General features: G+C 32.0%; 1 protein-coding gene across 1 annotated transcript in view; it reads left to right on the top strand.

Annotated features, from left to right (window-relative positions):
• CHMP2B (charged multivesicular body protein 2B) overlaps positions 1-12,407 on the top strand; it is a gene marked incomplete at its 5' end in the record, with an annotated part of 28,556 nt that extends 16,149 nt beyond the window's left edge. Inside the window, 4 exons of the mRNA XM_079705033.1 lie at positions 4,496-4,690; positions 8,225-8,327; positions 11,778-11,884; positions 12,087-12,407. Of these exons, the coding sequence (XP_079561159.1) occupies positions 4,496-4,690; positions 8,225-8,327; positions 11,778-11,884; positions 12,087-12,197 (516 nt within the window). The 3' untranslated portion in view covers positions 12,198-12,407. The remainder of the gene's footprint in view (positions 1-4,495; positions 4,691-8,224; positions 8,328-11,777; positions 11,885-12,086) is intronic.
• Positions 12,408-14,533: the final 2,126 nt, after the last annotated feature.

Here is a 14,533-nt window from a genome sequence, read left to right as displayed (position 1 = left end):
AATGTACTTTTTTAATAGATAGGCTATCTTTCTGTATTTTTATGTTATGCTTTTAAATGTATGTTGCTTAAAATATTTTTTAAAACCAGCATGTTTGAGGAATAATTGACATGCAGTTGACTATACTTTTTTAAAGTATACAATTTGATACATTTTGACATATGTATTAACTCATGAAACCATTACTACAGTCAAGGTAATGAACATATCCATCATCCCCAAAAGTTTCCTTTTTCCCTTTGTAATCCCTTCTACCCATCCCTCCCTGTTTCCCTCTATAGTTAGACAACACTGATCTGTCATTGTAGATTAGTTTACATTTCCTAGAATTTTATATAGATGGAATCATAAAGTGAATTCATTTTTATATGGCTTCTTTCATTCATAATTATTTTTAGATTAATCAGTGTTGTTACATGTATGAATACTAACTCCTTTTTAATTGATGAATATTATTTCATTGGGTGGACATTTCACAGTTTGTCTATCCCATTCGCCAGCCAGTGGACATTTGGGTTATTTCCAGGTTTCAGCTATTTTGATAAAGGTTGTTATAAACATTCAGTTGAAGTCTTTGTTTGAACATATGTTTCCTAGGGGTGGGATTGCTTGGTAGATCACAGGTTAAATGTATGTTTGACTATATAAGAATGCTAAACAATTTTTCAAAGTTGTTGTTCCCACCAGTTATATATGAGAATATATATATAACTATAATATTTTCTGTTCCCACCAGTTATATATGAGAGTAAAATTGTTTCACATCCCAGCCAATAATTGGAGTTTACAGTCTTTATATTTTAGCCATTCTAGTGGTGTGTAGTAGATTGTCACTTTAAATTGCATTTCCCTAATCACTAATGAAGTTCAGCATCTTTTCATGTGGCTGTTCACCATTTACATATTTTCTTTGCCAAAGTGTCTATTGAAATATTTTACCTATTTTTTTCATCAAGTTTTCTAATTATTTAGTTGTGAGAGTTCTTTATATATTCTGAGTGCAAGTGCTTTATTAAATATATGTTTTGCAGTTATTTTTTCCAGTTCTTGGCTTGGTCCTTTATTTCCCTAAGAGTGTCTTTTGAGGAACAGAAGATTTTTATTTTGATCAAGTGAAATTTATTTTTTTTTCTTCTGTGATTTAGTACTTTTAGTTTCCTATCTAAGAAATCTTTGCCTAACCCTAAGTCACTAATATTTTCTCTGAGATTTTCTTCTAGAAGAATTATAATTTCAGTTCTTACATTTAGGACTGTGAATCTTACTGAATTAAATTTTACTATGTTGTTAGGTAAGGGTAGAGGTTCACGTTTTGCATTTGGATATTCAGTTGTTCCATCATCATTTGTTGGTGACATCTTTCCCTATTCAAATATCTTGTCATCTTTGCGGAAAATCATTTGTTCAAATACACGTGGGCCTCATTCTTGACTCTATGCTATTCCATTGACCTATATGACTATTCTTTGTTTTTTTAACATCTTTATTAGAGTATAATTGCTTTACTATATAACTATTTTTAAGCCAATGCCACACTGTTTTTACTAACACTTAATAATTAAGTCTTAAAGTTATATAGCATTAACCCTTAAGTTTTGTGCTTCTTTTTAAAATTGTTTTGGCTATTTTAGGTGCTTTGTATTTCCCTATGAACTTTAAAGTAAACTTGTCAATTTCTACAAAAAGAATCAGATTTTGATTGGGATTACATTGAACCAATTTGGCATCTTAACAATATTAATCTTTCAACCCATGAGCATGCTCTGTCTCTCTATTTATTTAGATTAAAATGTTTCTCAGCAGTATTTGTACTTGTAATTATACTGATCCTGTGCTTCTTTCATCAGATTTCTGATTTTGTGTTGCTGGTATTTAGAAATACATTCATTTTTTTGTATATTGATCTTTTATCCTGTAACCTTCTGAAACTCACTTATTCTAGTAGCCTGTTTGTGGATTCTGTTCTATTTTATTCTATTCTATTGTCTATTTCTACATAGACAATCATGTCATCTGTGTAAATAAAATTTTTCATCTTCCTTTTCAATCTTGATGCTTTTTTTTTTGTACCTTATTACACTGGCCAGAACTTCCAATGTTAAAAGTGGTTTATAACCTCTTTTTATTGATTTTAGGGGAAGACATTCAGTCTTTCATCATTAAGTATGATATTAACTGTAGGCTTTATGTAGAGGCCCTTTCTCAGGTTGAGGAAGTTCCTTTTGTATCTAGTTTGTTGAGAGTTTTTATCAGAAATTAATTTTGTCAAGTCCTTTTTTTTTTTTTTTGCATCTATTGAGATGATGATTATGTAGTTCTTCTTCTTCCTTAGTCTGTTAGTATAGTGAATTACATCATTGATGAATTCCAAAGTTGAATTCCAAAGCTGAATCAAGCTTTTGCTACTGGGATAAACTTCATTGGTAATGATGAATTTTTAAAAAATACTTTTATTTCAATTTGCTGAAATTTTCATAAGAATATTAGCATCTCTGTTCATAAAAGCTGTTATTTGTAGTTATCTTTTTGTTTAGTGTCTTTATGTGGTTTTGACGTCAGAGTACTGCTGACCTTAAAGCATGAATTGGCAAGTGTCCCTTACTGTTTCATTTACTGGAAGGGTTTGTGTATTTCTTTCTTAAATGTTTGATAGGTTTCATCAGTAAAGCCATTGGGAGTGAAGTTTTCTTTGTGGACAGATTTTAAGCTACACAAAAATCTATCTTTGTGGATAGATTTTTAAATTCTAAAATTTTCAATTTTTAGAAAATAGATATAGAATGGATCACGTTATCTACCTTTCTGAATGAGATTTGGTAGTGTGCATCTGTCAAATAATTTGTCCATTTCTACTAAATTTTAAAAGGTAATGACATCGTGTTTATAATATTTTTTATTATTCTTTAACATCTTTAGGATATAAAGTGATGACTCCCTTTACATTCCCAATATTTATCATTTGTGTGTTCTCTCTGTCTGTCTCGGTTCTTTTCCCTCTTCTGACTGGCTAATGGTTTATCAATTTGATCAATTTCTTGTAAAAAAACAGCCTTTGATCTCATTAATTTTCTGTATTTTTTTCTTTCCTAGTTCACAGATTTCTTTTCTTGTTTATATTATTTCCTTCATTTTGTTTACTTTATGTTTTATTTGCTCTTCTTTCTACTTTCTCTGTTTTGAAGCCGACAAGATATTCATTTTTTTAATGTAAGCTCTAATGCTATACATTTCTAAGAATTATTTTTAACTGCAGCTCACACGTTTTGATATGGGGCATTTTCATTTTATTAATTTAAAATATTATCTTATTTCCCCTCTGATTTTTTTCTTTAACCCATGACTTATTTCAAACCACATTGTTTGATATTTGCTTCTGTTTTTCCTTTCTGCTTTTTTTCTATTTTTCTTACTGCTTTCTAGTTTAATTTTACTGTAGTTAGAGATCATACCTCATATGATTTCAATCCTTTTATATTTGTTGAGCCTTGTTTTCTGTTACAGAATATGGTATATTTTGGTGATTTTTATTTTTAGTGTACACTTGCAAAGAGTGAGTATTCTGCTGTTGGCGATGGAGCTTTTAGTAAATGTTGCTTAGGTCAAGTTGGTGATAGTGTTTTTGTAAATCTTCTGTATCATTACAGATTTTCTGTCCACTTGTCCTAACAAGTACAGCAATATACTGAAGAAAGGAGTTGTTGATACCCCTCATCCTAGTTATGTATTTGTCTGTTACGCCTTTCAGTTCTATCAGTTTGTGCTTCATAAATTTGGAAGTACTGTTTTAGGTGCGTACACATTTAGGATTGTTTTGACACCTTTATGTATTAATTCCTTTATTATTATTGAAATGCCCCTTTTTATTCTGGTAATACTCCTTTTTCTTAAGTTTTTTTGATCTGGTTAATGTAACCACTCCAAATTTCCAGATTTTAATAAGTATTTATATAGAATATATTTTTGTATCCTTTTACTTAGCTTTATTTAGCTTTGTTTTGGTAATTAAAGTTGGTTTCTTGAGGTAGCATATAATTGCCTTTATGTTCTTATCTAATATAACAGTCTGCCTTTTATTTGAGATGGAGATGGGCCTTTTCACCTAACATAATTGTCTGTATTACTAGCTTTAAATATACCACTGTGGTCTTCTTTTTTGCTATCTCCTACCAACTCTTCGTTTGATTATTTTTTTTTTCCTTTTTTTCCTACCTGCTTTTGGGTTGAGTTTCTAAATTCTCTTCTGGGCTTTATGTGAGTACTGTTTTGTAGACTTGTTTTGTATTTCTGGTTGAAGGTACTAGTTCTCTCTTTTCCATGTAAACATGTAGAATAAATCTCCCTCTCAAATTACTATTTCTGTGACTTTATACTAGCCTCTTTCTCTTTTCATAATCAGGGTGAAATGGTATATTGTATATGTTCAGTCTATTCTTCTTAAATCATTGAGGATTCCCCCTTAATGATTTTGTTCCCCTCTTTTTATTTCCTCTCTTAGGAATTAGAAATTAAGAAAATGGCCAAGATTGGTAATAAAGAAGCTTGCAGAGTTTTAGCCAAACAGCTTGTACATCTAAGGAAACAGAAAACAAGAACTTTTGCTGTAAGTTCAAAAGTCACGTCTATGTCCACACAAACAAAAGTGATGAACTCCCAGATGAAGATGGCAGGAGCAATGTCTACCACAGCAAAAGTAAGTGGGAATCTTTATATCCATAGCTGTATGATTTTATCTGAGATATTTAAATGTCAGTATTCAGATTAGATTCAAATTAAATTTCAAGCACCTTCTGATATATATGTGGTACAGAATCTTTGTAATTTTTAATAAAATAAGTTATAATACTACATAATCCAGATAAATATTTCTAGATGTTTTTATTGATTTGTTTTAATATAAAATTTTTTGTTCCAGGGCAGTTCCACTGTTCCAAGATTATATGTAGCTTCTAAATTTTTAAAATTGACTTAAAAACATCATTTTAAGATTTTTGGCCTTATTTCATTATGCCATAAGTTTTGGTATAATAATTTGAATAATAATTTTCTCTTGATTCATTTTCATGAATGTCAGAAGGACACATGAGTATTGTGAGAAGAATTTATCGGTTAATTTTTATCAGGAACTTAAGTTTAACTTACAGACTTTACATTAAAAAAATCAGTGTTTTTACTATAGACTTTAAAGGACTGTGAGCCTTTCAGACATTTAATAAGTAATGAGCTCTTTGATGTATATTAAGAATTGTGAGAAATCAGAAATTCAAGACAAAGGCTCTGCTCTCACAGATCTTATATAGTTCAGTCGGGGATGGGAGGAAGTTAAGATGTGTCTGAAAAGGAAACTCACTCTACATCAGTCTATGCCAGGTTTCAGTAAACTGCACAGATCCCTGAATAGTACTCACTGTACGTAAGATGGACACATTCTATTTCCATGTGTTCTGCAGTTTAAAAGGCAATTACACTTGATCTGAAAGACTTTGCAGAAGACCTAGGTCTTAAATATCACTAGGCTTTAAATAAAGGGAAGAAAGAATATGAATGTGAAGAGCAAAAGGAAGAAAAGTCACAGAGGAGAGAAAGTACAGGTTTATATTAGGAAAATAGTACATAACAGTTGATTCTCATTATTTGCAGTAGTTATGTTCTATAAAGTCAGGAATACTGAAATAGGGAGTATCAAACCATTGCTCCTAGGGGAAGTGCAGGCTTAGGTTCCTGTGAGCCTTTGATCACAATTTTTGTCAACCAGTCTATACCTAACCTTGTTTTATATGTTTCTGTTGAAAGACACCTTACTTATCATAGTTGATCATTAACATTGAACTCATGGTCAGTAGCACTGTAACTCATGCCTGAAAAAAGCTTATCTAACAAATGTATTTTTTCCACATTTGTATTTTTTCCAATTTTTCCACATTTGATCCAAGGCACGTCACAGGCTTCTTGCACTTAGAAACGCTAGACTACACTTCAGTACATTTTAACCCTCAACCAACCAAAGGCACAAAATAAACCGCAAAGAAGACACTAATTAAGACACTAGCGCTACAGTATTAGCGCTGAGTCAAGATGGCAGAGTGTCACCTTGGTTGAACTTAGCTGGAAACGTGTGTTGGGTGACTCAGATGTTTTGCAGCTCTGCGCATGTCCACAAATGAGCACAAAAGTACTGCAAGTATTGACTTGTTACAAATATATTTTAGTGAGTAGGCAAATTCAAAACTAAGGAATCCAGAGATAATGAGGATCAAGTATAATTGCCTTTTAGACTGCAGAACACATGAAAATAGAATGTGTCCATCTTATGTACAGTGGCACATTTGTTCCTTAAAAAAACAGAATGTTTCAATATAGCTTCGTTCTGTTAGTTTTTACTCTCTAGGAATCTTAGTCATTTTACAGTGAAAAACACAGTTAAAGGCAAAAACTTTTTTTCCCTTTTTTGGTTTTACCAAATTGACAGAACTAAACATCTGTCTAATTTGAGGAAAAGGTCATATCTGAAGATCACACGTCTGGACTGGATAACGTTTCAATAATGTTGAGGTGGAAGACTACTCATTTTGCAATTTTCTGCAATTGATAGGGGAGGAAAAGGTACCTAATGTGGTCCTGCCATATAGCAATGTATGAATTAGTTTTCACTTAAATTTCTCAGAATTTATTAATTCAGGAAATATTTGTTTAGGTCCCCTAAGTAGGAATTATAATAAGTGATGGAGATGAAATGGAAAGCAAAACCAGGCAAGGGCTTAACCTGTAATAGGTTAAAGTCTATTTAAAAGGCAGCTCATTTGAGATGTAGTTTAGTGCAGTGATTAAAAACATAAGCTTTGGAGTCAGATTACTTGGGTTCAGATCTCACTTGGTAGCTATGTGACCTTAGCAAGCTATTTCACCTTCCTATACCTTCATTCTCCATTTGTAGTAGGGGGGAAATGGTAATACCTAGCACATAAAGACTTGTTAGGTTTGAATGTCAATTAACTTTAAATATTGTATGTAAAGTGCTTAGAACAGTGCCTGGCACACAGAAAGCTAGTATATATAGGCATTAGCTGCTGTATTATCACTGTCAGCATCATTGTTGTTTTTAGTATATTTTTGTAACAATAGTGTAATTTGCGAGTAAAGTAATATAATTTACACCAATAAATAAAATTTTATCTATACTGAGTAGGATTTAACAGGGGTATCTATTCTAACCTAGGGTGTCAGGGACTACTTCCCTAAGGAAGTTGTATATAAACTGAAATCTGAAGTATTGATAGTGAAAGCAAATAAAGAAGAGCATTCCAGGTGAGGGACAGTATATGCAAAGGTTCTGTGGCAGGAGGAAACATGGCACATTTAAGGAAATGTAAGATCAGTGTGTCTGGAGGGCAGTGGTGTAGAATGAGACTGGCTTGTTAAGCAGAGTTCAAATGGTGCTTGGTATCACAGGTCAATTATGGAATTCGGCTTTTAATACTAAAAGCAATGCAAAGCCACTGGAGAGTTAGCTATGTGTGGGTTGGTGGTGGGTGGGGGGTACAGTGTCATACTTGCAAAGATTACTTTGGCTGCAGCATGCATAAAAGACTGTTTGCTTTGTATCTTTGAAACTGACATTTCATATAATACATACATATATACACAGACACATATATAATAATAATATATAAAATATTTTGGTCTTACTAGGTGGCACTAATTTCTTTTAATAAAAGTTGTGAATATAAAATGTAAAAGAATTCTTTTCATGTATTTTTGCAAAACTCAATGTTTTGAACATTTCTTGAAATCATGGTTTAAAATGAATTAATAGGTTAAATATGTATGCTAGTATATCCTTTAATTTAGACATTAAAACTTTTGAAAATTTTTGAAAAAATTAAACAATTCTTTTTAATTTAGACATTACCTGCTTGCCACATTATAGGCAAATGTAGTTTTCCCATTTGAGTATCAGTGGATTTTATGTTGTCAGTGTTTTTTATTATATAATTTTTTGCCTACTGTTCAGATGAGGTTTTTCACAGTTGTCTTTATTATATAGATGTTAAGCAGATGGTTTCCAAATGACCATTTCATTTTTTTCTAGAATACTAACACTATTATGTTTAATTATGGTAGAATATCTTTAAGAAACCTGCCTTTTTTTGATGTTCTCCTTTTGAACTTATTCCATAGTAAAATTTTCATAATTATGTAGCTAACATGAATCTTTTCATATATTTAGACAATGCAGGCAGTTAACAAGAAGATGGATCCACAAAAGACATTACAAACAATGCAGAATTTCCAGAAGGAAAACATGAAAATGGAAATGACTGAAGAAATGAGTAAGTTTAATAACTTGTAATGAAAATTACAGGTTTTTCTCTTTGAATTAGCAAGTTTATTTACTGGCAACCTCATATTCTCATCCATGAAGGCACAAATGATGAGAAAAGAAATGATACAGCTCCCTTCTAGATAGATGACTATATTGTAATTTCATTGTATTTTTATATAAGGCTCAAAATTCTATTAACATTTAACTGAAGGAAAAATATAAAATATGTGATGCCATATTTCTATGCCATATTGGCCTCAGCGGTTTTACTTTGTTGATTAGAGGACCAAAACCAACTTGTGAATAAAATAACTCTTCCTGGTATAAGTTAGATAGTTTAAGAGTTGTGTTGATTCTTTCATACTATAGAAGATCTATAAATATATATAGAAGATATATTTATATTTTTTTCATACTATAGAATATCTAATATATATCTATCTATATATAAATTTAATATATATATTTCATGGTATAGAAAATCTATTTATATTGGAGGTAGAGATTACGGAGTCCTTTCATTCTTTTTTCTTTTTCCCTTTCCAGAGTCTAAATTTAATATTTAATTTTCTTCTTTTTGAGTATAAACTACAGGCTGTGGTGGAAATATGAAGAATAAAATGAACAAAGCTATCAAAAAAATTTATCACACCACCCAGATATAGTTAGTGTTAACATTGTATATGTCTTTCCTATATTTTTCCATATCTTATAAAGTGAGATAATATAACATGGACAATTTTGAATCTTACCATGCCTTTAAAAAACAGTAGTATAACATAAACATGTACTCATTACCTTGAATTTTCTCTGGTCTATTTTTTTTAATGGCTTTAATATTATGTAACATCAATATACCCTGATTTATTGAACCATTCTTACATTGGTCAATAAGATTGTTTTAAAATGTTCAATGTATTTGATAATCCTTTGATAAATATGTTTCTTTGTCTGAATTTCTTCAATGTTCTTAGAGTATTAACTTTTATAAAGCTTTTGATTAATACTGCCAGACTTTTTCCAGAAGGACAATACCCATCTTTATTTCACCGATAATAAATGAGTGACCCTTCACAATACCCTGGTCAACATTGAATCATTATATGTATGATATGTCAAAGCTGGCATCATTATTTTGCAAAGATATTTTCTAATTGTTTTACAACTATGTCGGGATATGCCAGTTTAGTTCTGCTTATCTGCTAGCATTTTAATGTAACGGCATTTATTGCATAAAATAGTATCTAATTAAATTACTAGGATTACTAAATTTACCTTTGTTCTAGTATTCTATTTCAGGTATCTGTTTTCCTTCTAAGGTTTAATGATACTGTACATGTATCTTTGATAGTTCCAAAAATTGTTTACTTTAGTTTTTACGTTGAACCTTTACTTTAAAAAATATCATTTTTCGGGCTTCCCTGGTGGCGCAGTGGTTGAGAGTCCACCGCCGATGCAAGGGACACGGGTTCGTGCCCCGGTCCGGGAAGATCCCACATACCGCGGAGCAGCTGGGCCCGTGAGCCATGGCCGTTGAGCCTGCGCGTCCAGAACCTGTGCTCCGTGGAGTGAGAGGCCTGTGTACCGCGCAAAAAAATAATAATAATAATAATAATAATTTTTCGAAGACATCATTAGTGAATTTTTAATGACTGAGAGAATTGTCATGTATATAATGATCACGGTATCTAATATGTTTATGTGGATTCCAGTGATGGCACAGGTGTGAGCAGATCTTAACAGAGGGATTAACTATTCCATTAAGCTATAATGAAGAGAATCAATAAGCTTGTACTTAAAACTTGTATCCGTCACAGTTCTTGTTTGTGTTTTAGTAATTTGAAAGTGAGTCTGAAAGAATAGTAGTTATTGGTGGTTACTTGATTTTTCAGTAAGGTTTTTTAACATTAGTATTTTCACCCAAAGATAAATTCAATGGACATGTCTTTGTCCAATTAGAATTTATATTGTACAGTGTTGCTCCAACGCTTGTTCACATTTAGATTTTGGAAACAAGATCTTTGGGAAATTTCTATTACATCCTGATTACACCATTCTGGTGTTTCTCCTCCATCCTTTTCTTTCATTTTTTCTGCAAGTAGTTTTTCATTCAGGCCCTTATAAACTCTGACCTGGACTCCCCACCTCCCTTGTTACTTCACTACAATCTGAGTATCACTGCTAAATTATTTTTCTAGAAGCGTACCTCTGAGTGTGCTGATCATATTCCCACAGTGGCTTCTTTCTGACTACAAAATAAAATCCTACATTATAAATCAGAAACAATTTTCAGGTCAAGCCCCTTTATTTTGTCAGTGCAAATACTGAGGCCCAGAGAGGTAAAGTGACTTCCCCCAAAGTTGCACAGGTACTAAGTGGAAGAATTGAGATTGTAATTAAAGTCTTAACATTCACTTAACTTCTTCAGAGATGATATTCCACTTTTTTGGCCTTAAGCTCTTTAGCTTTTTCCAATTGACTTTATACTATTAAACTAACACAAAAAATTAAATTATCAAACCATACTCATACAAATCAGAGATCTTAACCAATATCAAGCTTTAGTAGCAATGTAAAGGATACAAGCTATTAAGATGCACATGCAAAACAAGGAGAGTGGTGGACATCCCAAATGACTCTCCAGATCTTTTCTTTCCATATCAGACATAAGCTCTTTGACCTAGCATAAGAGATGATGTGTCCAATAGGTTTGCTTATCATCTCATGTTGAAGAGAGCATTTTAGGAAATATATTAAATTTATACCTCAGATGGTCACCTACCTTATGTGTTATTTTCTAGGGAGTCATGGATATAAACCCATAGATAGTAGCTATAGCAATACCAAAGCAAAAACAGCCTGCTAGGAGCATTCCATAAACAAGGACTCTCTTGCTAGCAAATATTAGTCTGTTTACCAGGAGCCCAATTAGCAGCGTGCTTACAGAGAGATCAGACTAGGTTACTTGTCTTCCTTTCTCTGGAGGCGTTCCCCGGTGATCATGGTAGTAATGATCTCAGGCCAGTTGCTTTAATTCTTTCCTTCTCAACCATTTTCCATTTATACATCTTAAATAACCAAACAGAGGAACTTACTCTTTCTTACATATATTCCCTATTGCCTTCCACCATGTCTTTGCTCACACTACGCTGTCTCTGTTTGGTTAAATCCTATGTGTCCTTCAAGGACCATCTCACATATTACTTCCCCGCTGGTGGATATACTCTCTTCCCTTTGAAGCTTTATAATCATTTACCTTTCCATTTATCACAAACTGTTTATTAATTTTTTTTGTTCTACTTAAGTGTAAGCTACCTAAGATCTTTACTTTTCTCCATCTATTCATAAATTTTATTTGTACTGTGTAAATTACATACTTGGGCCTTTTTCTAAAAATATAAACCTAACCTGAAATCTGTTTGAAAGTAACTGCTTTGTTTCCTCCCCTCCTCTCAAGTCAATGACACACTTGATGACATCTTTGATGGCTCTGATGATGAAGAAGAAAGCCAAGATATTGTGAATCAAGTTCTTGATGAAATTGGAATTGAAATCTCTGGAAAGGTATGAATGTCTTACTCTCAGTTGGAAATATTTTCTCTACCATTTGTGTCACTTAATTGTTTTAAGTTTTCCTTTATGTTGGGTTGTATGTTTTTAATATTTGTTTGAAAATTAAATTACACCTGTTTGCAGCACATCCTTTATGTCCTATCCCAAAAGTTTGACAATACACATTTTTTCTCTTTTTCTCTCTTTAATATAGATGGCCAAAGCTCCATCAGCAGCCCGAAGCTTACCGTCTGCCTCTACTTCAAAGGCTACAATCTCCGATGAAGAGATTGAACGGCAACTCAAAGCTTTAGGAGTAGATTAATCAAAAAAGCCATTATATTTTGCCTATTATAATTATTTAGTATAAACCAGGCACAGTTCAGATTTCTTTTACAAAACACATTTATTTTGCAAAAATGAAGACCATGAGTAAACAGTTGTTTCCTAACCCATGGCTGTTTTGAATCTTTTGCCAAAGAATGACGATGATGCAAAAATGGGAACAGTTTGGATTTTAATTAAAACTGTTTAGGAGTGATGGTGTGTAAAATGTTGACTTCTGCATGGCATAGAGAAATCACATTCATTACTTAGTGTAGTTTATGTTCTAAATCTTTTTCACTGAATACAAATCTTGTTAAAGCCACTAGGCACCAGCTTAAAGAGACCTGTAAAAATATTAAACGTATATCATTAATTCTGTATCTGTTAACTTGTCCTTTGTAAGCGATATGTGTTATGACCATAGGCGGTTCAGCTGCCAAATTACTTTTAAATTACCTAAAAGCAGAGTGCTATTTAAACATCTGTCTTAAACAAAAACTGTTATGAGCTTTTCTTTTCTTTTTTTTTCCTTTGGGAGAACATTCTAGTTGGTAAGTTTCTTACCTTTCAAAATGTGCTTGGCACCTGCCTTAAATAGCACAAACATATTGTGCACATCTTTAAATCATTTTAACTGACAGAAAAGAATTACATTTTAAACTCAAATTGAAGCCATTTACAAAAATTATCCAGGCTCTTTTTTGTAAAGCTTATAAAAGTGAATTAAATATGATTAGCAAAAGAGACACTGAATTAATAACATTTTTAGTAATAAAACAATATATTTTGATCTTTCTTCCAAGAACTGAGATTTTCTCCATATGAGTTATAATTTAATCTCTTTAGTTTTGAACTGTATTAATGTGTACACTGAACCCTCTAAATTGAAGCCATCATTCTCAATTAAATAACACTACTATGACAGTACTCAACCTAAATTTTAAAAACTAGCATTTTTTCTTGGTAAATAAACTACAACTTTGTCAGAAATTACTGCCTGAATGTGTATTAATGTATTAGCTGCATTTTTTAAGGTAAAGTTGCTATGGTATTTAATGTATGGATAGAAAGTGAGAATAAGTGAAGAAGTAGCAGATTAGTTAGAATTTAAAATTAGGTTAGCTTTGAAAAATGATGTTGTCATATATGGGTTCTAGCACATCCCACCATAAAAACTCTTCTGGAGGAGATCAGATAGCTGTAACCTGGTTAATTTTGGATAATGGATATTTTGGACTAATATGGACAACATCAGTACATTTTAGGACTAGTAGACATGTGGCATATGGATTGGTGGGAAAAGCAAAAACCTAAACTTTACAGTTTATAATCCATAAACCATTTTATAATGTTCAAAGATAAGATTCCGTTATTAATAATATTAAATGCAGTCACCCTGAACATTGATGGGTGAAAACATTTTACTGGATTATGGAATGTTAACCCAGAACTTGTTTTGATTCTTGGATGTACATAATAATGCTAACTAACTTTCTTGTTTACTTTCTTGTTTACATGTGGGGGGTTTTGTTTTTAAAATTATTTTGTTAAAAAAAAAATCCCAATAAAGGTTTATTGCTGTTCTGCTTTTTTTCCCCCTTATCTCTTTAACTCTATTTTTGGTTTCTGCTAAAGTTAAAAGTTTTATGCATATCTGGTAATTTTTCAAAAGACTGATTTTTATTTCTTGGAAGGAAAAATTAGATAACTCTGCTACTTACATTTTAGCAATAATTAATTATCTAAGAATTAGCAGCTGATACAAGACGGATGTTTGTGAATGGAGTAAGTCTAAGAATTGGTGGTTTTACATGAAATTTATCTGACAATTTCTTTCCTAGAACTTCCAGGGGATAACCATTTTTAAACAGATAGGTCTTAGAGCTTATTTTTTAAATTTCAGTCAAAAATGGATGCCACAGAAGACTTTGGGATCCAAAGGAAAAAGTAGAGTCATTCTCATTTGGCTACATTTATAAAATGCTCTAGTGGCAGTGGCAGTTTTCACGAACAGTCACTATAAATTTGTAATGTTACACTATCCTTTGCTAAAAATAAAATTTCCTTTTAGACCCTTAAGGTGAGGAAACAAGGATTCTTACACACTGAGTTTAATGAAAATACTGTTTTTTTTTTAAACTTGATTTCCCTCATTTCCTACTTTTGGCAAAAGGAGTTCTTTAACAGCTGTAGTCAAACAAAAGTTTGTCAGTAGAAAGACAGCAGAGGAGTATAGCAATTTCTCTGTTACTGAAAGGGATGCAGCCCAATGTCATATTCTATTACTGGATGTAAAAGTCATGGATGGAGGAGATTGCTGAGTCTCAGAGAAGT

The sequence above is a fragment of the Hyperoodon ampullatus genome (genome assembly GCF_949752795.1).
Source record: "Hyperoodon ampullatus genome assembly, chromosome: 5".
Taxonomy (NCBI): Eukaryota; Metazoa; Chordata; class Mammalia; order Artiodactyla; family Ziphiidae; genus Hyperoodon; species Hyperoodon ampullatus.
This window is presented reverse-complemented; position numbering and strand designations above follow the sequence as displayed.